The 22,555-nt window shown below is 43.3% G+C and overlaps 1 protein-coding gene across 6 annotated transcripts in view; it reads left to right on the plus strand.

The window, feature by feature from the left end:
- The window catches only part of LOC137426929 (regulator of G-protein signaling 7-like), a 260,768-nt gene that overhangs the window by 155,830 nt on the left and 82,383 nt on the right, over window positions 1-22,555 (plus strand). For all 6 annotated transcript variants that reach the window (XM_068115959.2, XM_068115957.2, XM_068115962.2 and 3 more), the window contains 7 exons: window positions 7,052-7,158; window positions 14,027-14,078; window positions 14,530-14,594; window positions 14,874-14,950; window positions 18,369-18,450; window positions 22,097-22,171; window positions 22,328-22,426. In XM_068115959.2, coding sequence (XP_067972060.2) covers window positions 7,052-7,158; window positions 14,027-14,078; window positions 14,530-14,594; window positions 14,874-14,950; window positions 18,369-18,450; window positions 22,097-22,171; window positions 22,328-22,426 — 557 coding nt within the window. The remainder of the gene's footprint in view (window positions 1-7,051; window positions 7,159-14,026; window positions 14,079-14,529; window positions 14,595-14,873; window positions 14,951-18,368; window positions 18,451-22,096; window positions 22,172-22,327; window positions 22,427-22,555) is intronic.

Here is a 22,555-nt window from a genome sequence, read left to right on the forward strand (position 1 = left end):
GGGCCTGGGAAGGTGCGGGACGGTGGGGAAGATGCGAGGGGATGCGGGATAGAAGATGGGACGGGGTGGGGGAAGATGCGAGGGGGCTGGATGTGGGGTAAGATGGGCGGGATGGGGCAATGGAGAAGCTGAGAGAGGCGGGATGAGGTGGATGCCGAGAGGAGTGGGATGAGGTGGAAGCCGAGAGGAACGGGATGAGGTGGAAGCCGAGAGGAGTGGGATGAGGTGGAAGCCGAGAGGAGTGGGATGAGGTGGATGCCGAGAGGAGTGGGATGAGGTGGAAGCCGAGAGGAACGGGATGAGGTGGAAGCCGAGAGGAGTGGGATGAGGTGGAAGCCGAGAGGAGTGGGATGAGGTGGATGCCGAGAGGAGTGGGATGAGGTGGAAGCCGAGAGGAGTGGGATGAGGTGGATGCCGAGAGGAGTGGGATGAGGTGGAAGCCGAGAGGAGTGGGATGAGGTGGATGCCGAGAGGAGTGGGATGAGGTGGAAGCCGAGAGGAGTGGGATGAGGTGGAAGCCGAGAGGAGTGGGATGAGGTGGAAGCCGAGAGGAGTGGGATGAGGTGGAAGCCGAGAGGAGTGGGATGAGGTGGATGCCGAGAGGAGTGGGATGAGGTGGAAGCCGAGAGGAGTGGGATGAGGTGGATGCCGAGAGGAGTGGGATGAGGTGGAAGCCGAGAGGAGTGGGATGAGGTGGATGCCGAGAGGAGTGGGATGAGGTGGAAGCCGAGAGGAGTGGGATGAGGTGGATGCCGAGAGGAGTGGGATGAGGTGGATGCCGAGAGGAGTGGGATGAGGTGGAAGCCGAGAGGAGTGGGATGAGGTGGAAGCCGAGAGGAGTGGGATGAGGTGGAAGCCGAGAGGAGTGGGATGAGGTGGAAGCCGAGAGGAGTGGGATGAGGTGGATGCCGAGAGGAGTGGGATGAGGTGGAAGCCGAGAGGAGTGGGATGAGGTGGATGCCGAGAGGAGTGGGATGAGGTGGAAGCCGAGAGGAGTGGAATGAGGTGGAAGCCGAGAGGAACGGGATGAGGAGGAGGCTGAAACAGGGCAGAATGAGGTGGAAACCAAAAGGGAGCTGGACGAGGGGGAGCTGAGAATGGGCAGGACGATGGGGAGGCATTGTGGGGGTGCAATAACATGGAAGCTTTGAAGGAATGGGGTGAGGTGAAAGCTGGAGAAGTATGGAGGGATGCGTGAGTAGAGGAAGCGAGACCTGAGTAGTGGTGGCTGAAAACAAAGGTCACCAAGCTCTCTGCAATGAGAGAGCAGCAGGCCTTGTGCTTCAGTTTATTGAGGGGAATGCGATGTCCATGATGTTAAGAGTTTTTGATTCTAAAGCATCCAGGAGTAACAAATGTGAAGCTTGGGCACGCAGCTCACGTGGGACAGCGACTGTTCAACTCCATGGGCAAAGTCCTTTTGGATGAAGTCTTTAACCTCTTTCTCACGGAGTTATATTTAGAGCTGAGCCATTCTGCTGCAGCTTGTGGTTTTCAGACTGTTCCTTGTGTGTGAGCACTACCTCCAGCACTCCACTGTCAGCCTGGTGTTGCCTTAACTGTTAAGGTGGCTGGCCTGATATCTTAGGGTCCTGAGTTCAGGCCCATGTCATGCCGTTTAAATAACTCCAGTTGAGTTGACTCGGACTGTCATCCTTCCGAAGTCGGCAAAATGAGTAACAGCTGACTGGTAATAGGGGACATTGCATCAGCGGTACAGCTGTGCTCCAGAAAAAATGACGTAGCTGCAAGCTGCATAAGAACCACCACCACCACCACCACCACCACCACCAATACACTGTCAAAGGAACTCGCTAAATTAGCTTTTGCAGTAGCCGACAATAGAAAAGATTCCCCTCTTGAACACAGCTTCTCTTGAGGGTTTGCAAGTTAGCAACATGTCTCTGACAGCTGTTGGCTTCTATTGACGATGCGACTCTGATGCTGACAAGTGCGACATTGCACAACATGGTGTCTACTCGCATTGGCACATCTCCACTTATTGCTTGCACATAAAACATGTTTTATTTATTCCCAAATGTAACAGCTCCGTTTGCAGAATCACAACCTGTTCGTCGCGCATACATGTGATCCCTTCTCATCACCTCCCATTTATTTTCACACATTTAAATTTAGTTTGTTTCAATGCGAGATCAATTTAATTTACGCAGAACTACTTTTTTGTAGAAAAATATTTATTGTGGAAATTCAGAATGGTTAATAGAATACTTGGCGTTCCTACGCTGACGGGTTTAATCAAAAGATAGCATGCTGTACATCACAAACATATTGCATGTCTGTCTGTGAGTCTCGGTAGTCTTTCATAACACATAGTAGTTGCTGCTGTCATTGTGGCTGTGGTTGTTGTTGTTTGTGTGCTCCTTGCATGTACTTTTATATATTTCTCTATTGCTTTTTGAAGTATTACTGTATATAATTTTGTGTGCTCCTTCTGTTGCCTTCTAAAGGGTTCCTGCTGTGGCTGTGGTTGTTGTTGTTGTTGTTTGTGTGCTCCTTGCATGTACTTTTATATATTTCTCTATTGCTTTTTGAAGTATTACTGTATATAATTTTGTGTGCTCCTTCTGTTGCCTTCTAAAGGGTTCCTGCTGTGGCTGTGGTTGTTGTTGTTGTTGTTTGTGTGCTCCTTTCATGTACTTTTATATATTTCTCTATTGCTTTTTGAAGTATTACTGTATATAATTTTGTGTGCTCCTTCTGTTGCCTTCTAAAGGGTTCCTGCTGTGGCTGTGGCTGTTGTTGTTGTTGTTGTTGTTTGTGTGCTCCTTTCATGTACTTTTATATATTTCTCTATTGCTTTTTGAAGTATTACTGTATATAATTTTGTGTGCTCCTTCTGTTGCCTTCTAAAGGGTTCCTGCTGCCATGGAATAATAAATGTTGCCATGGAACCTGCTGCATTAAGCTCCCATTCACCCTTCTTCTTTAATCCCAGCACGACTGGCTTTTAAAACAGGCACCTTTAAGATTAAACGATTAAGTATAACATGATTAAACAGACATGAATTTATTTTCTAAGTAAATCGATTATTAGCTTTCCAACCAAGTAAATTGATTATCGGTTTTTCAACAACGACCATTTTTTAAAATTTTACGACAGCAGGAACGGCTACATTGAAGCTTGAGGTCCTGCTTCTTCTTTACATGACAGATGGACACATAGACAGTTGCTCCTGCTTTAAGTAATATATTATTTAAATAAAAACTAGAGCAATGCGACTGTCGCCAATATGCCTCCTCATAGTCCCACAATGGGTAGATGTCCTCGTTCACTGTCCTAAAAATAAACAAGTTTGATTTAAATCCCTTCAGCTGTTTTCAAGTATCACATTTTCACCAGCCTTGACAGGTTTCACATCGATCGGTGAAGCGGTTTCAGAGAAGGGATTTTTTTAAATATCAGCTTTAAAGCTAATATGGCTGCCATACCACATGACATATGACCTTAAAATGTACACTCTGCATATGTATGGGTAGGGGATCACGTTTGGGAAGTTTAGTGTTGATCGGACAAGGTTCGTTTTTCTATCCAAGATGGCTGTCAAACCGAAGGTGATGGCAAGTGGTGAAGCATGTGGTGAGGTGGAAAGAACAGGGACGTGGCCGTGTGCTGTGTGCAGGAAGGGTGTCGGAGTGAACTCCATTCAGTGTACAATGTGCGCTGAGTGGGTTCATCAAAAATGTAGTGGTCTGAGAGGGTCATTAACCAGTGTGGCAGCTACATTCAAGTGTAAGGTGTGCACAGAGGGAGCTGCAGATGGAGGAAATGTTGAGTTGGATCTTGGAGACGGCGTGAAGCTGGAAGGTGTGAAAACATTTTGCTACCTAGGAGACATGCTGAATGGAGAAGGTGGATCAGACTCGGCAACGGTTGCTAGAGTGAGATGTGGATGGAAGAAGTTTCGGGAACAGAGTGGCGTGCTGACGAGGAGGGGAGTGTCGTTGAAGCTGAAGGGAAAGGTGTATGCAGCAATGCAGCATGTGTGAGAAGTGTTATTATTTATGGGAGCGAGACATTGGTAATGAACGTAGAGCAGTAACGAAGGTTGGAAAGGGAGGAAATGCGAATGGTTCGGTGGATGTGCGGAGTATCGTTGAGAGAGAGGAAGACAAATGATGAATTGCGAAAAATGATGGGAATGGAGCCTGTGATTGATGCTGTGAAGAGGAACAGGTTGAGATGGTTTGGTCATGTGTTGAGGAAGGATGAAAGTGACTGGTTGAGAAGAATGATGGAAATGAATGTAGAAGGAAGTAGAGGACGGGGAAGACCGAGAAAGACTTGGCTAAAGGTGGTGGAAGAAGAAATGTGGGCAAGGGGGTTAACAAGGAGAGATGCAGAAAATAGGGCAAAATGGAGAAGATTGTCATGGGGCCCGTAAGGCTAACCCCTGCTCTAGCAGGGAAAATGGCCTTAAAATGCCTGTTGTTGTTGTGTTTTGTCTGGCTGTCAAACCTACGATGTCATCATTTTCAAACTACAGTATATGCAACAATGGTGTGAGATGATATTTGTAAAATTTCACATCGATAGGGGAAGTGGTTTCAGAGATATAATTATTTAATATTTTCCTTCAATCCAATATGGCTGCCACACCATGTGACCAATGGCGTTTTCATGGTCATCTTTTAATCGCCATGCCTAGTCAATGACACACATGAAGTTTTGAGTCAATCGATTTGGTGGTTTGGGAGAAAATGTTTTTTTAAGGTTTTAGGTTAAATCCAATATGGCTGCCAAACCATGTGACATATGATGTCATAAATTTAATATTTCAATACAAATGGGTCATAGATCATGTGCATACAATTTCAGATTTTTAGGATAAGGAATTCGATTGAAACATTTTTGGCTGGTATACCACTTCACCTATGATGTCATCATTATCATGCTTTTGTTCCCCAATGGGAGCACTTGACAATGTGCCAAGTCTCAACTTTTTCTATTCGGCGGTTTCCGAGAAATAATTTTTTAATTATTTGCGTTGAATCCAAGATGGCTGCCACACCACGTGACCTATAACGGCGCAATTATCATAAAAACATTCTGCATGGGTGTCACTCCTACCCTGAAAGTGTCATCTCAATCGGACATGTGGTTGCTGAGAAAAACGAGGTTTAGCTCGTGCAGACGTCCGGACGGACAGACAACCCAAAAACAATGCCTCCGGCCTCCTTCGGGGACGGAGGCATAAAATTAAAAAAAATCCTGTTCTGTCCATATATTTTGGTTTGGTCATTTTCCAGACTCTCCTTCCAGCCGGGATATTTATTCTTGAAATTTACTTCCACAAAAGATCTGTGAACAACAGGCTGATGTTTCCAGCTACCTTGGTCCATCGACCGCAAATATGTGATAACAAGGCAAAAACAACAACATGGTGTGCCACTGTTAGGTTTTTGCCCGCAGAAGCCTTGTATCTTTGCACGTTGTCATCAGATAATTAATTTGGAGCCGTAAGTTGTCTAGAAAGTTGATGTTTTTTTCTACCCTTCCCCCCTTTATTTTATGATTGCAAACCCCATTTATACCCCCTAATCCACCATCCACCCATATTGTGGGAAAAGTCAGATCCCTGATCCTTCTTGCTGTTAAAAAGTAGGGCTGCAGAGAGCAAGCACTAAGAGCAAGCACTAAGAGTTGGTTAGAATCAGAGTTGGTGACAATGAGGGAGACCCTTTTCCATTTGCACCCCATCCATTCCTCTCCATTATCCATTTCAAATAGTACATGCTGCTTTCTTGATTAATGCTCAGCATTCAAATAAATAAAGGAAGCCTGGTGTTGGCCTAGCGGTTAGGGTGCCAGCTTGGGATCCTATGATCCTGGGCTTGAATCCCGGTCGATCACTGCATTAACGCCAGGGGGGTTGACAGCCTGTCATCCTTCCGAGGTCAGCAAATTGAGTACCAGTTCACTGGTCTCAGTGAACCCTGTGTCCAAGACCCTGTGTGTCGCAAGAGGCGACTCACATGGTTGGCGGCAGGAAGGGCATCCGGCCATAAAACATTTCTTCAAAAAGGGCACCACGGTGCCCGAAAAAGGCCGACCCCTGCTCTGCGGGGAAAAATGGCCTCGAAAGGTGGTTCTATTCAAAAAAATAAAGGATACAGCATGAACAAACAACCATAAGTTGGCAATTATTCCGTAGTCTTGGGTCGAATGGCGGCCACCTGCATTGAAGTTTCTTGTAATGGAACTCATTTTTTTCGGGCATAGCCTGGAGGGCAATACCATCTGGAACAGCGTTTGTCTGCCCATCTGGTGTATGTATGTATGAGGATATGGTCACATGACGGGCGGGGCAGTGCTTAATAACAATTACAGTTGCATATTTTACTAAAAGGAAATATAGTAACCTTCTATGGAACGTTTTGGGGTCCCAGCAGGTGTCGTAAGGTAGGTAGGAGGATTCAGAAATTCCTCAATACAATTATGATTTTGAAATGTGATCGACACGGACCTTGCTCCCGAATCCGGAAGTGAACAGATGATGGTGCTCTGGTTTGGTAATATCTCAATACAATCGTGATTTAACATTATATTTTGATATATTAATACTATAGTATTAATTTGTGATTGAAATGATGAATGATGCTGTTTGGAATTAAAATATAGAGATAATGAGTTTAAAGTAGAATGAGGAAATGACGTAAGGGTTTCCAATCGTGACATTCGCGGATTCCCCATTTGAAGTTTTACCATTAACTGGATATAGCAACATTCAGACTGGGTACGTTTTTTGAACGTCATTCACGAACCTGTTGTCAATGCCTGACGTTCGACTTGAGGTGGCACAGGAATGTGGAATTTATTGAAATAAAATGTAATACTTACATTATTTGTTAACTGTTATCCCCACCCAGGTCATACTATCCTCTTCAACTAAAGTATCAAAGTACACCGTTGTTAGACTTTCTGTCTTGTTTTACATTCTCACCTTTCTGATGTCCTGCTTTATTGTTATTGTTTTCGTTGTGATTATGAAACTCACATTTCCTCTATGTCACCATCACGTTATTTTTCCAGCCGAGGCACTGCGCCTTGGATCTCAATTGGCAGCACACGGATATTTCTTCCCTGTCTCGGATCACTTGCTGACGCTCAGAGATGATAATACATTCTACAGGTTCCAGGTAATGCTTATTAAAATACACCGTCATGAAACATTCTTTGGTTTGGCTGCTAAATTATATATCCCATTCCAGTAATTGCTGGCTTTTCAAGGTGTGTTTTGGACTAAATATTCAAGCATGTAATATTCTCCAATAAATAAAATACAGTAAAGTAAACTGATTAAGATGAATACCTGAGGAGCCAATTTATGAAAATATAAATCCAGCTTTCACATAACATGCTTATTAAGATGATTTTAATAAAATTAATAGATCAAAATACTTTATTTATTTTTACAATTCCCTAAAGCCTCCCAAAGATCATTGTTAAAATCAGATCACGGGTTCCAACAAGAACGGCACTCGGTAGAGTGAATACCTCCACCAGGCTGAACAGTTTGTTGTGTATCCTAATGATAGGCTGGATCTGGATTCGGACCTGAACCAAAATATAATCGGCTTGTTCTTGTCACATAAGCAACTCATTCACCTAGTTTAGCCATAAGTCATCCATAACTTTTTTTAAATATCATGTAATACAGTCATGTGAAAAAGTAAGTACACCCCATGTAAAGTTTTGACTTTTTCAACATATTTCAACATTCAGCTATTTGATCTTCATTTCAACAATATTGATAGATAAAGGTGAAATAATATAGCAAATATCATGAAACATTTACATTTTGTAGTCCATTGTACAATTTAAATAAACACAAGTGAATCCACTTGGATTCCGCCCAGGTTGGCACATGGAAATTATGATGTAGCATAATTATCATCTCGGGTCAAGATTTGAAATTATGCCATGGTTTTTGTAAAATTGCTACTAGTATTCACATTATGTACTTTTCTTTTGATTTAAACATCCATAAATACAAAACAAATAGTTTTGTAATCTTAAAAATTTATTAAATGTACAAAATTCCTATCCTATAACATATATATCCTATAACCTATCCTATATATATCCTATATCATATAACATATATCCTATATATCCTATAACATAACATATAACAAATATATCCTATATTATGTACTAGCGAGCGGCCGCGTACCAGCCAAAGGGGTAGCCCATGGTTAGCCTAAATATAGATTTGATGACGTCATGTTTACACATCTGAGCGACAGAAACTGTCTACACATCTGAGCGACAGAAACGTCTACACTGTTGGAGCTTCACTTTTGGAGAGACAGAAATTCTGGGTCATTTGGGTCCTCTGGGTCATTTGGGTCCTCTGGGTCATTTGGGTCCTCTGGGTCATTTGGGTCCTCTGGGTCATTTGGGTCCTCTGGGTCATTTGGGTCCTCTGGGTCATTTGGGTCCTCTGGGTCATTTGGGTCCTCTGGGTCATTTGGGTCCTCTGGGTCATTTGGGTCATTTGGGTCCTCTGGGTCATTTGGGTCCTCTGGGTCATTTGGGTCCTCTGGGTCATTTGGGTCCTCTGGGTCATTTGGGTCATTTGGGTCCTCTGGGTCATTTGGGTCCTCTGGGTCATTTGGGTCCTCTGGGTCATTTGGGTCCTCTGGGTCATTTGGGTCATTTGGGTAATTTGGGTCCTCTGGGTCATTTGGGTCATTTGGGTCCTCTGGGTCATTTGGGTCCTCTGGGTCATTTGGGTCCTCTGGGTCATTTGGGTCCTCTGGGTCATTTGGGTCCTCTGGGTCATTTGGGTCCTCTGGGTCATTTGGGTCCTATATTCCTATCCTATAACATATATATCCTATAACCTATCCTATATATATCCTATATCATATAACATATATCCTATATATCCTATAACATAACATATAACAAATATATCCTATATTATGTACTAGCGAGCGGCCGCGTACCAGCCAAAGGGGTAGCCCATGGTTAGCCTAAATATAGATTTGATGACGTCATGTTTACACATCTGAGCGACAGAAACTGTCTACACATCTGAGCGACAGAAACGTCTACACTGTTGGAGCTTCACTTTTGGAGAGACAGAAATTCTGGGTCATTTGGGTCCTCTGGGTCATTTGGGTCATTTGGGTCCTCTGGGTCATTTGGGTCCTCTGGGTCATTTGGGTCCTCTGGGTCATTTGGGTCCTCTGGGTCATTTGGGTCCTCTGGGTCATTTGGGTCCTCTGGGTCATTTGGGTCCTCTGGGTCATTTGGGTCCTCTGGGTCATTTGGGTCATTTGGGTCCTCTGGGTCATTTGGGTCCTCTGGGTCATTTGGGTCCTCTGGGTCATTTGGGTCCTCTGGGTCATTTGGGTCCTCTGGGTCATTTGGGTCATTTGGGTCCTCTGGGTCATTTGGGTCCTCTGGGTCATTTGGGTCCTCTGGGTCATTTGGGTCCTCTGGGTCATTTGGGTCCTCTGGGTCATTTGGGTCATTTGGGTCCTCTGGGTCATTTGGGTCCTCTGGGTCATTTGGGTCCTCTGGGTCATTTGGGTCCTCTGGGTCATTTGGGTCCTCTGGGTCATTTGGGTCCTCTGGGTCATTTGGGTCCTCTGGGTCATTTGGGTCCTCTGGGTCATTTGGGTCATTTGGGTCCTCTGGGTCATTTGGGTCCTCTGGGTCATTTGGGTCCTCTGGGTCATTTGGGTCCTCTGGGTCATTTGGGTCCTCTGGGTCATTTGGGTCCTCTGGGTCATTTGGGTCCTATATTCCTATCCTATAACATATATATCCTATAACCTATCCTATATATATCCTATATCATATAACATATATCCTATATATCCTATAACATAACATATAACAAATATATCCTATATTATGTACTAGCGAGCGGCCGCGTACCAGCCAAAGGGGTAGCCCATGGTTAGCCTAAATATAGATTTGATGACGTCATGTTTACACATCTGAGCGACAGAAACGTCTACACTGTTGGAGCTTCACTTTTGGAGAGACAGAAATTCCCAGGCAAACGCTATAACGCACCAGGTATACAACCTGTGCGTTAATACAACCTGTGCGTTAATAAATGCAAATTTCGCATGTGGAAAAAGTAAGTACAACCCTAACAACCCGAAGACCCAGGGGGAAAAAAGGGGTTTAAACCCCCCTTTGTAACGGGAACGGGCTTCGGGAGATCCGCAACAATATATAAAGCAATCACACACACGCACACACATGCATATAAATCATAAACATAGGAGTAATACCCCTGGCACTCACCTGGTAGAATAAACAGTATACTACACTGACTAAAGTTATTTTAAACCAATTTCAATGGATGCTAGAAGACAGGATAGCATGTGGAATCATATTAACATAATCATAAGACTTTAAAGAAACAAACAAAAAAATACCTATTTTGGTGGACAATACAAATGCCAAGGTTGTGGTCAAGTTTCATCAGAATTGCGTGTTTGTTTCTGATAAGAAAGCAAATACCTATTTTGGGAGGCAACCCCCACACCCCCACACACCTCCCCTTAGGGCCCGATTTTTTTTTTTTTTTTTTTTAAATGCTGTGAACAAACTTTGGTGCATCATGGGTTTTGAAGGTTGTGGTCAAGTTTCATCAAAATTGTGTGTGGTTTCTGAGAAAAAGCAAATACCTATTTTGGGGGGGGGGGGGCAATCCCCTTGCCTTGTGCTCATAGACCTTAGACCCAGATTTTTTTAATTCCAGGAACAAACGTTGGTACATCATGGGTGATGAACGGAATGTTGTGGTCAAGTTTCATCGGAATTGTATGTGTAGTTTCTGAGAAGAAAGCAAATACTGTACCTATTTTGCCCTCCCCCCCCCTTATAGACCACCTTAATCCCCGATTTTTTCAATGCCGTGAAAAAACTTTAGTCACAACATACAAAATATCATTTGTGCCAAGTTTGGTCACAATCCCATCAGCAGTTTTGGAGAAGAAGTTGCAAGGGTTTACGGACTGACTGACGGACGGACGGACGACGCGCCATCGCATAAGTTCCCCGGAACTTTGTTCCAGGTGAGCTAAAAATCATATATATAAAGCTCAATTCGTGTTTTTGTTTGTTTGTTTGTTTTATATATGCATCAAAAACTAAAAAAAAAAAAATTGAGCCAAATACAACCAAATTTTGCATGTTGGGTACCCAAAGTATGGTTTCTGTCAGTGTAGAATATCGGAGGGAGGGGGTTTAGAGTAGGGGAGGACCCCAATTTTCTCTATCTTCATATATATTGTATAGCGCCATCTGATGGTATCATAAATCATCTTCTTCTTATCTAAAGAAAGTAAAAAAAAAAACTTGGTAATATGTATCACCGTGATGTTGAAATCTGAGTGAGAATAATTTGAAATTTTCAAAATGTTTCATTTCACTCGGAAAGAATCAGGATTTTGAAGATAAAGGGAAAATGCTTTTAATTAAATAACAAAATGAGATATAAAGCACATTTAATGGTGAAAAAATACCAAGGGGCAGAGGAGAGACAAGGCTCTAATAAACACTTTCTTGGCAGGCCTCAATTGTGGTTTACAATACATCCCCTATAAACATGCAAATTAGGATATAACCAATCAGCTAATTTACCCTTTAACCCATTCGAGTTCATTTTTCTTCCAGTGTAATGTGGGGCAAGTAGTATATGGTAAGCACAACAAAAGTGATTGCTTGGAAAACAATAAATTGGCCATCACTGGATTTTATTTTACAGATGTAGTAATTAGATATTACAGTCAAATCACGAGTAAGGTGTTTGTCGCAGATTAAAGTGAAGTCATCATTATGATGGTTACTCATTCGTCATCATTTGCTGGTCACGGAGATACGTTTCTTTTGCAGGTTGTTTGAAATGCAAAGTCAGTTTTGGGGCAAAAATGTCCGTTACTATTCAGGAGCTCCATGCTTTAGGTTGTGCGATAATTACAAGAGATTTTGTGACATCCAACCTATATTGAGATGAATGAAGAGGCGGAAAGTTTAAGAGCAGCCAATTGCATCGTTTGAATTATTTCCTGTTGTTAAATTCGATCTAATCTTTCACGAAAAAGCAGACGTTATCATATTTGTCAAAGACAAATAACAATTGGTTATTAACGGATGATAACTCGGCTTCTTTCACTTAGAGGATTCACCTCTAGAGCCCACATACCTCCCATCTTTGAAACACGGGTACAAGAGCATTTTAGCATTGGTCGAGTTGGAAAACTGAGTTGCATTCAGGAAGACGTTGAATTTTTGCCCAATTTTTTGCTGGTTTTAATGAAACTAGGGATACCTATCCGTCGCTTGGCTGATGCGTTTAAATAAAAGACAGCATGTTGTACTTCACAAACATATTGCATATCTATCTGAGTGTCAATGAGGATGTAAAATGAAGTAAAACACACAAAAAGGCTCTTTTGTAACAGGTAGTTGTTGTTGCGAGCCTGTTTCTGTGTACTTTTCTATATTACCTCCTACCTCCGCCACCGAATATAGATGGAGGTTATGCTTTCACTCCTGTCTGTCTGATTGTCTGTCTGTGAAAAGGATATCTCAAAAAGTTATGGGTGGATTCAAACGAAATACGGTGGAGAGGTTGTGTATGTGACAAGGACGAAATTATTTGCTTTTGGTGAAGATCTGGATCTGGATCTGAGAATTTTTTTATTATTGAATCTTCACCTTTTTAAGTGATTCTTCAACAACATCTAGCCAACCTCAAGAATGAATGTGTGGTAGGGTTAAAACCAATATGTCCCCCGATATCTCAAACACTTATGGACGGATTTGGGCGAAACTTGGGAGAGAGGTTTGGTGCGTGACAAGGTCGAATCGATTCAGGTTTGGTGAAGATTTCAAATACATGACAAAACTTGGTGGATGAGTTGGGTAGGTGACAAGAACATGCCGATTTGATTTTGGTTCAGGTCCGGATCCAGATCTAGCCCATCCGTGTGATACAAAACGTAAACTGCTTAGCATGGCGGAAGTACGCGTTGTCCCGAGTGCTGTTCTAGTTTTCTTTTGCTTCGAGAAATATTACTGTACATAATTTTGTGTGCTCCTTCCGTGTTCTGCTAAAGGGTTCCTGCTATCATAGAATAATAAATATTACCGTAGGAGCCACTGTCTTAAGCTCCTGTTCCCACTTCTTCTTCAATCTCGGAAAGAGAGCTTTTAAAACTGTATTCTTTATGATTAAATGGGCACTAATTTTTGTTGCAAGTAAATCGAGTATATGCTTTCCAACGGTACTATTTTTATGATTCTACGACAGCAAAAACCGCTACATTAAAGATTGATGTGCTGTTGCTTCTTCTTCAATCCAAGAAAGACAGGCTTTTAAACCAGGAATACCTAAGATTAAACGGGCACAGGTTTTTGTTCCAAGTAATTCGATTATTCGCTTTTCATCCAAGTAGATTTTAAGCCTGGTGTTGGCTTAGCGGTTAGGGTGCCGGCTTGGGATCCTAGGATCCTGGGTTCGAATCTCGGTCGATCTGAATTAACGCCAGGGGAGTTGACTCAGCCCGTCATCCTTCCGAGGTCGGAAAATTGAGTACAAGTTCACTGGCAATTCCCTGTGTGTTGCAAGAGGCAACTAACAAGGTTCACAACAGGAAGGGCATCCGGACCATAAAATATGGCTTCAAAAAGGGGACCACGGTGCCCGAAAAAGGCCAACCCCTGCTCTGCGGGGGAAATGGCCTCTAAAGGTGGTTCATTCAAGTAGATTGATCAATAGCTTTCCAACGGTACCATTTTTAATATGATACAAGAGCAAGAACCATTTAGAATGAAGCGTCACACACGGACGGACACTTCTCCTTTTAGTGATAGATGAAGACAAAGGTTTGATTATTAAACAGCTGAAAATTGTGGAACTGATGATCTAGTGTTGTCTTCTGTCCATGCAAAAGATGAAGCATTGGATATTGTAGGGAAAGAAATCGGTTTTATATCATCAATAATGTCATTCATGCATCTTTCTTTCAGACACCATATTTCTGGCCATCGAACCTCTGGGAGCCAGAAAACCTTGACTATGGTATGTCTCATAGAAATGCCTAATTAAAAAACCATAATAATAGAAAAACCACAAAAAAACACCGAAAAATGTTTTTCCATTTTTATTTTAATATCCTGGTGATGTCCCTGAGCTTGCCATACTTTTCTCATCCCCACTGTTTTCCCATCCCATCAATATAATTAAGACGTTGGCTTGACGGATTTATGAAATGTGTTGGTGTAGCACAGGCATGTTGGGCCGAATGGTCTCCCACTACGTCATATCTTCTTGTTATCGGAACATAATATAATACTGAAGAACCTTCAAATACTACTGTAATTAGAGTGCGTCAAGATAACGGGTCCATCTTTTGTTGGTCCATTTGGTTTCAGTAAACTGTTGGTCCATTTTGGTCTCGGCTTTGGAAAGAGAAAGACTAAGTTATGAATCTTTTTGCACCTGCACTATCTCCTGCTTTTCTTCTCATCAGCTGTTTTCTTATGCAAACGGACACTAAACAACAAGGCACGTGTGGATCTGGCCGATTACGAAGCTGTAAGTTGTCTCACAGAATCCTACTGCAATGCATTTGTCTGACAGACACCGTATTGTCAAGGGGGACAAAAAAAAGTTTTATTTCATGAAGAGTCTGTGTCATCTGACTCAGATATACTGTTTGTCATCATAGTATAGATCATGCAAGTTATCACACGTTGTGATACAATTTCGTTGACCAAAGTGTTTCGAGTTCAGGTCCCCGTTCCCGCAGGAATCGGTAGATTGCTGGTCGTGCCTTTGTCACAAGTGCATAATGGCGCAACCTATCCAATGCAGGAGAGCCTGACACGGCTGCAGAGAACCTACGAATTGAAGTGGGAGTTCATCGTTATGCAGGCCGAGAGTCAGGCACGGTGAGTTGGGAAGTTTTTGGAAAAGCGGAAACTGCAGAAGTGAAGATTAATTCCTGAATTTGAAATGTTGATGAACTGAACTATCACGCAGGCCATTCAAATATATTTTTCTAAATCTAACCTGAAATGAATATATGTATATACAGACTTGGCATTTAATATGGAATATTTTTTTTGTGGGGGTGAACTTACTTTTCAAGATGACTTAGAACCAAAAGTTCATTGGAATTATGTTGAAATTATTCTCGATTTTGTTAATGTGACCTTTAAAAAAAACAAAAACCACATTTGACATTTCGAAGCAAATAAATTGATCCTTGAAAGTGATGTAAACTGATATCGAACTCAAATCACGGACAGTACTGTGTTAAACCTCTGTACGTTTTCCAGAAGTACCTCTTTATTTTGCACATTAGCCAAAAAAAATTTCAACACAAACAAAAGCTAAATTATGACTGGGATTACGGACAGTAAAATTACAGTTCAGTACTTCGTGTAACCCCCACGAGCATTCAGGAGAGCACGTACACGTCGAGGCATGCTGTTCACGAGATTTGCCAAGGTTTGGACAGGAATCGCTTGCCATGCAGTGACAATAGTCTGCTGCAATTCACACACAGAGGTAGGCTGCTGGTCCAAGTTGTCGATTTGACGCGTTAATTCTGCCCACAAGTTCTGTATCGGATTCATATCCGGGGACATGGCAGGCCACTCCATATGCTCTACACCACGGTCAGCAAGAAAGTGTTGGATCATGCGAGCACGATGAGGCCGTGCATTGTCATCTTTGAAGACAAAGTTTCCTCGAAAGGCTGCACGAGCAAATGGAAGCAATGTTTCTTCCAGAATGACCCTGTGCTTGAACTGGTTCAGGTTTCCATTCAGAACAACCAGGTCAGTTTTTCCCCCTGCATGAAAAGCAGCCCAAACGGTCACCCCACCACCTCCAGCTTGGACTCTTGGCACTATACAATCTTCGTTGTGGGCTTCATGCACTTGTCTGCGCACTCGGACGCGGCCATCTTGACGATAGACCAGAAATCTAGACTAGTCACTGAAGGTCACGTGATTCCAGTGTCCTGGCTGCCATTGACGGTGCTCTCTGGCCCACTGCAATCGGCGCTGGCTGTGTTGTCTGGTCAGGCATGGCTTTCTCAGGGGACGCCTGGCACGATAGCCTGCTTGAACCAGTCGTTGGTTGACTAGCCTTCTGGATACAGGCACATTTGTCAGTTGCTGCCACTCAGCCCTAAGCCGATTAGCTGACTTGGTACGGCCATTGCAGACTAACTGGTGCAGCTGGCGATCATCTCTCCTTGTGGTTCTATGTGGATGTCCTGGCCTCGGTATTGGAGTAGGGACACCCCTCTGAGCATTTCGTTTCAGGATCTTTGACACCTGACCTTGAGTGATGCCAAACTGCCGAGCAATAGCACGCTGTTTCATGCCAGAATTTCGTAAAGCCACCACTCCATGACAAACAGCATTGTCAAGTTGACGGACCATCTCCAGAGGAAGCGGCAATAACTTTTTTAGACGTGCAGCAGTTGTTTTCCACTAATACAGAACGCAACAAACCTTATATACCCGATTGTGAAGCCAATCGTCAAATGTACCTGTCTTTACATTTTGTCACGCCACCTGTGATATAATCCTGTTATTGACTTTTTGCTGCGAAGGACAATCAGTGACATGGTTCTTTCAACAAAGACATCACCGAAGGGTAAAAGAAACTCACCAGATTGATATACTGAGTTCAGAAAGTAAACCCAAGTCAAGAAAAAAAAAAATGCCATATTAAATGCCAAGTCTGTATATATGTGCATATACATGTGTATACATGTATATATGTATATATGTCTATGTGTATATATATATATATATATATATATATATTTAATTTATTGTGAGGCAGTTGCAGGAGAAGTACATGGAGAAGAGGAAGAAGTTGTTTCTTGGGTTTGTTGATCTGGAGAAAGCATTCGATAGGGTTCCATGCAAAGTATTGACATGGGCAATGAGGAAGTTAGGAGTGGAGGAATGGTTGATCAGAGTAGTGATGGCAATGTACAAAAGAGCGCGCACAGCTGTAAGGACGAAGGACGGGAACAGTGGTGAGTTTGAGGTGAAGGTGGGAGTGCATCAGGGGTCGGTACTAAGTCCACTACTATTTGTAGCTGTGATAGAGGTGCTGGCTCAGAACGTAAAGGAGGGTTTACCGTGGGAGTTGTTGAATGCAGATGATCTGGTGTTGATTGTGGAAAGTATGGATGGACTGAAGGAAAAGATGAACAAGTGGAAGGAATGTATGGAGACAAAAGGTCTGAAGGTGAATATCGGAAAGACGAAGGTGATGGCAAGTGGTAAAGCATGTGGTGAGGTGGAAAGAACTGGGAAGTGGCCCTGTGCTGTGTGCAGGAAGGGTGTCGGAGTGAACTCCATTCAATGTACAATGTGCGCTGAGTGGGTTCATCGAAAATGTAGTGGTCTGAGAGGGTCATTAACCAGTGTGGCAGCTACATTCAAATGTAAGGTGTGCACAGAGGGAGCTGCAGATGGAGGAAATGTTGAGTTGGATCTTGGAGACGGCGTGAAGCTGGAAGGTGTGAAAACATTTTGCTGCCTCGGAGACGTGCTGAATGGAGAAGGTGGATCAGACTCGGCAACGGTTGCTAGAGTGAGATGTGCATGGAAGAAGTTTCAGGAACTGAGTGGTGTGCTCATGAGGAGGGGAGTGTCGTTGAAGCTGAAGGGAAAGGTGTATGCTGCATGTGTGAGAAGTGTTATGATTTATGGGAGCGTGACATGGGTAATGAACGTAGAGCAGCAACGAAAGTTGGAAAGGGTGGAAATGCGAATGGTTCGATGGATGTGCGGAGTATCGTTGAGAGAGAGGAAGAGAAATGATGAATTGCGAAAAATGATGGGAATAGAGCCTGTGATTGATGCTGTGAAGAGGAACATGTTGAGATGGTTTGGTCATGTGTTGAGGAAGGATGAAAGTGACTGGTTGAGAAGAGTGATGGAAATGAATGTAGAAGGAAGTATAGCATGGGGAAGACCGAGAAAGACTTGGCTAAAGGTGGTGGAAGAAGAAATGCGGGCAAGGGGGTTAACAAGGAGAGATGCAGAAAATAGGGCAAGATGGAGAAGATTGTCATGGGGACCGCAAGGCTAACCCCCGCTCTTGCAGGGAAAATGGCCTTAAAATGCATGTTGTTGTTGTGTGTGTATATATATATAAACACACACATTCACACACAAGGTGAACCAGCACACATTAATTTGAAATGATGCTAATTTATATCAATAAAGTGTATTTATCTCTATTCCAAATGAGTATACAAAAAATGTTTTTCCTTTTTTGGGGGATTTTATTTTTATGATCCTTGTCAACTCCTGACCTCCCAATGAGTAGAATCGATCGAAAGCACGACAAGATGGAGCGGAAGGTCACGGAGAGCCAAGAGAGAGCCTTCTGGGACGTCCACAGGCCTCTGGTATGAGCAAATACTCTCGTAAAAGTAGTTTTCAAGCATTAAGAATACAAGGTCCTTCAGGGGGAAGAGCGCAGCTTTTTCTGAAGTTGATCAAGTCAAGGTTAATCAAACTGTATGATTAAGAGAGTTTAGATAGTTAACATACAGTTGATGAAGGAGTGTTGAGGACTAGTCAGGCAAATGCACAAGGTTAGAGACTCCAAAAAACACAATGACTAGGATTGGAGAATTGCATGGAGTGATAGTAAACTGGAGGAAAGAGTGGGGTTTGGCAACGATAGATGTCATTTATACATACTAGGGCGTGCCCGTACGTGGGTGCCCGTTCCTTGCCAAAAAAAAAAAAAAAAAAAAAATTGTGTAGGGGTGTGTGTGTGTAAACATCCTAGGGCGTGCCCGTACGTGGGTGCAAAAAAACATGCGTGCAAACAACAACAACAAAAAAAAACTTTGAAACCACGTGGCAGTAACGACCACAGAACCCCCCCCCCCTCTATTTACATGAATGGTTTGGTCCATTCGCAACGACCACAGAACCCCCCCCTCTATTTACATGCAATGGTTTGGTCCATTCGCAACGCCAAAGCGAACGGCGAACGGCTAAATCGCCATAGCTCGGTAAGTACTTGTCCGATTAATTTCAAACCTTGAAAAGGCACATCCTCGGGTCCCCAGCAATATACCTGGCAAGTTTCAAGTATATCGGACCCGTGGTTGTCGAGAAACAGCGGTCACAGACAAACACACACACACACAGACACACACACACACACACACACACACAGAGATTAGTGGAATTATAGATAGATGAAGACTAAAGAGATACAGGTGCAGAATCCTATTACCTCCGGCAACAAAGGTGGGTGGAGGTTATGTTTTCACCCCTGTCTGTCTGTCCGTTTATCTGTCTGTCTGTCCATTTGTGAACATAATATCTCAACAAGTTGTGGACGAATTCGGACGAAATGTGGCAGAGATGTAGCGTATTTGACAAGGACAAAATGATTCGATTTTGGTGAAGGTCCGGATTAGGATCCGGCTACTAGAATTTTTAAGTGATTCTTCACCATTGGGAGAAAGGGACAAAAACGATACAGAGCAGGATATCTCAAAAAGTTATGGACGGATTTGGGCGAAACTTTTTGGGCAGGTTGTGTGTGTGACAAGGAAGAATTGGTTCAATTTGGTGAAGATCCGGATCCAGATCCAGCTGGTATAATTTTTAAAGTGATTCTTCACTTTAAAAAGGTGGAGGTATGCTCTCCACTGAGTGCCGTTCTAGTTAACTTGTGAAATGACAAATCATTAAATTCTTCTCCAGCCTGGTAAGATTATCACTCATGGATCCAATCTCTTCATGGTGTTCAGCAACATCGTGTTACCAAAACGAGACGTCGTACTCAATTTGGAAAGTTGCTATAACAGGGAAAATGTTTGGAAGATAGACGACAAAGGGAAGTGGGTTTACAAACGACGATGGGGGTATAGGGTGAGGGGTAATTGGAGGGAGGAAGGGAGGATATAAATATATAAGGAGGAAAGGAAGAAAGGCCATCAATCTGAAAAAACTTTCTTTGACCGCAGAGAGATTCTCATTGTTTATCCTCAATACCATGTTGCCTGCACCATTCGTCAAACCATAGGTTAACATCTATTGTTCTGTTCATAAATTTTGTTCCCCTTCCTATTCCAGAAAGGATACCAGAAAGCATTACCTCGCAACCCTTTGCTTTCAGTCAGCGATGCAATATGTACCCACCATGGTCCACACTCGTTGCACCTTTACCACCACCCACACTGCCACCTGTACTCACACCACCACCTGCACCCGATGCTTTCACACTGCCACCAGCACTCGCACCTGCCGCATCCCCCACTTCCGCCCACAACCCCACCACCAACTGCAGCTGCCACAGACTCCACAATTGTGATTACTTTTCATCAACGAATTTTTCACGTTCCGGTAAAACCAGCAAAGCATTTATTCTTTCCCTCAACCTGTCAATCACAATCCTTAGATGTGCCACCTTTACACATTTCCTGTCCGGAGTGATTACTTAGGTTTTTGGAAGCAGATATCTCGGAAGTCCAAAATATGTGACCATGACCAGGTAACCTTCAATGGGGTAAAGCCAGATGTAAGTTTGTATTTAAATTTTGTAAGCTTGTAGAGAGCCCAGCAACTTGCCGGCATCGGAAGAATGATAACGCCAGGGAATCAGCCTCCTATCTTTTAGATTCCAATGGTCCGTAAAGCCTTGTTCTCGACCGCCTCAACAGGAGGAGCCGAGTGGGAAGCAGATGGAAGCCATACTCCACCCGAGAGTGGGCAGCCATACTCCAGCCCAGAGTGGGCAGCCATACTCCAGCTCAGAGTGGGTAGCCATACTCCAGCCCAGAGTGGGCAGCCATACTCCAGCTCAGAGTGGGCAGCCATACTCCAGCTCAGAGTGGGCAGCCATACTCCAGCTCAGAGTGGGCAGCCATACTCCAGCCCAGAGTGGGCAGCCATACTCCAGCCCAGAGTGGGCAGCCATACTCCAGCCCAGAGTGGGCAGCCATACTCCAGCCCAGAGTGGGCAGCCATACTCCAGCCCAGAGTGGGCAGCCATACTCCAGCCCAGAGTGGGCAGCCATACTCCAGCCCAGAGTGGGCAGCCATACTCCAGCCCAGAGTGGGCAGCCATACTCCAGCCCAGAGTGGGCAGCCATACTCCAGCCCAGAGTGGGCAGCCATACTCCAGCCCAGAGTGGGCAGCCATACTCCATAGAGCACAATATGAAGCCTTGCGTACACCATAACGAGCTTGCTGCTGTTCAGGCATAACTTAACTCCAGAGAGAACATCCAGGCGTTTTGGATGCCAGTTTTGTGATTATGATTTTCCCATGAAAGGTTATTAGAGATAGTGAGGCCAGGGAGTTCCAGGATGTCCACCTCTTCCAGTGGATTGGATAGTTTGATTTCCGATGCTTATGTAAAAGACAGTGCGAGAACTTGTCTTGTCGGCGTTGAATGTAGTGTAGCAAGTGGCTGACCAGGGGCTTATATTGTCCACCTCTGATTAAAGGGATTGAGATTATCAATGGAAAAGGGGATATGGGCAAGCGTTAAAATCCTCTTTTCAATGAAAGATAATTTAAATAGCAATTCAGAGCAGAATATCAAATGTCATGGGATACTTATTATTTTTATTGACATTGCTTAACAAGTAATTACTTAACAATATGGCCATTTAGTATATATTGTGGTCCCAACAACTTGCTGTCCTGGCCACAGCTTTGACCCTTACACAAGTTTGGACATTTAAATTGAAGCATGCCAACAAGAACACAGCATGCCATAAATTTTTTGCAGATAAAAAGTCGACACTAATCAGTTAATAACATTTATTTTTCAATTGTAAGCCACAAAATTGTATGTTTTCCCAAAAATCTGTATGCTGTTTATGTGGATAAATGCCAATACAAATTGACTCTGTTAACACTTCTTTTCAGACTTTTGCGTTGTGCTGTTGTTGAGATGACTGGTTGTTTGCATGTAGTTCAATGACTATGCGTAGTATTATTAATGAAGTTAGGCAATGACGAGAAATACCATTACCAGTAAACTTAGACAACGTTTTGCGAATGCTTTCTATTTGCAGCCTGGCTGTGTCAACACGACAGATGTGGACATGAAGAAATCCTACCGAATCAAGCATCCGAATCGGATGCGAAAGGTCAAGGCCAGGAACATTGTTTTGTTTTGTTTGTTTTCCACTAACCTTGCATTGCAAAGAAAATGAACATGGTTCGTGCAATTGCACACTTTCTCCACATTCCACACTTCTCATTTCTTTCCTTCTCACCTTGTCAATTTTTATGCCCAAACGAAGTCGGTCTATGGCATTGAGCTGGAGAGCAGAAATAATAGCCCTCCACATACTTCGCCACCGAACGGAAAGGTTCCATCCATGGATGAGATACAACGTCAGGTACAGCAACTTTTCATTTAATATTCCTCATGACATTCTGGAAAAAAGTATGGTACTGTACATCAGAATATATACACACATATATATATATTTCTTTGTTACCATTATTATTTCTTATTTTGTGTATAT

This window comes from Myxine glutinosa, chromosome 5 (assembly GCF_964187855.1).
Source record: "Myxine glutinosa chromosome 5, kmMyxGlut1.1, whole genome shotgun sequence".
Lineage (NCBI taxonomy): Eukaryota > Metazoa > Chordata > Myxini > Myxiniformes > Myxinidae > Myxine > Myxine glutinosa.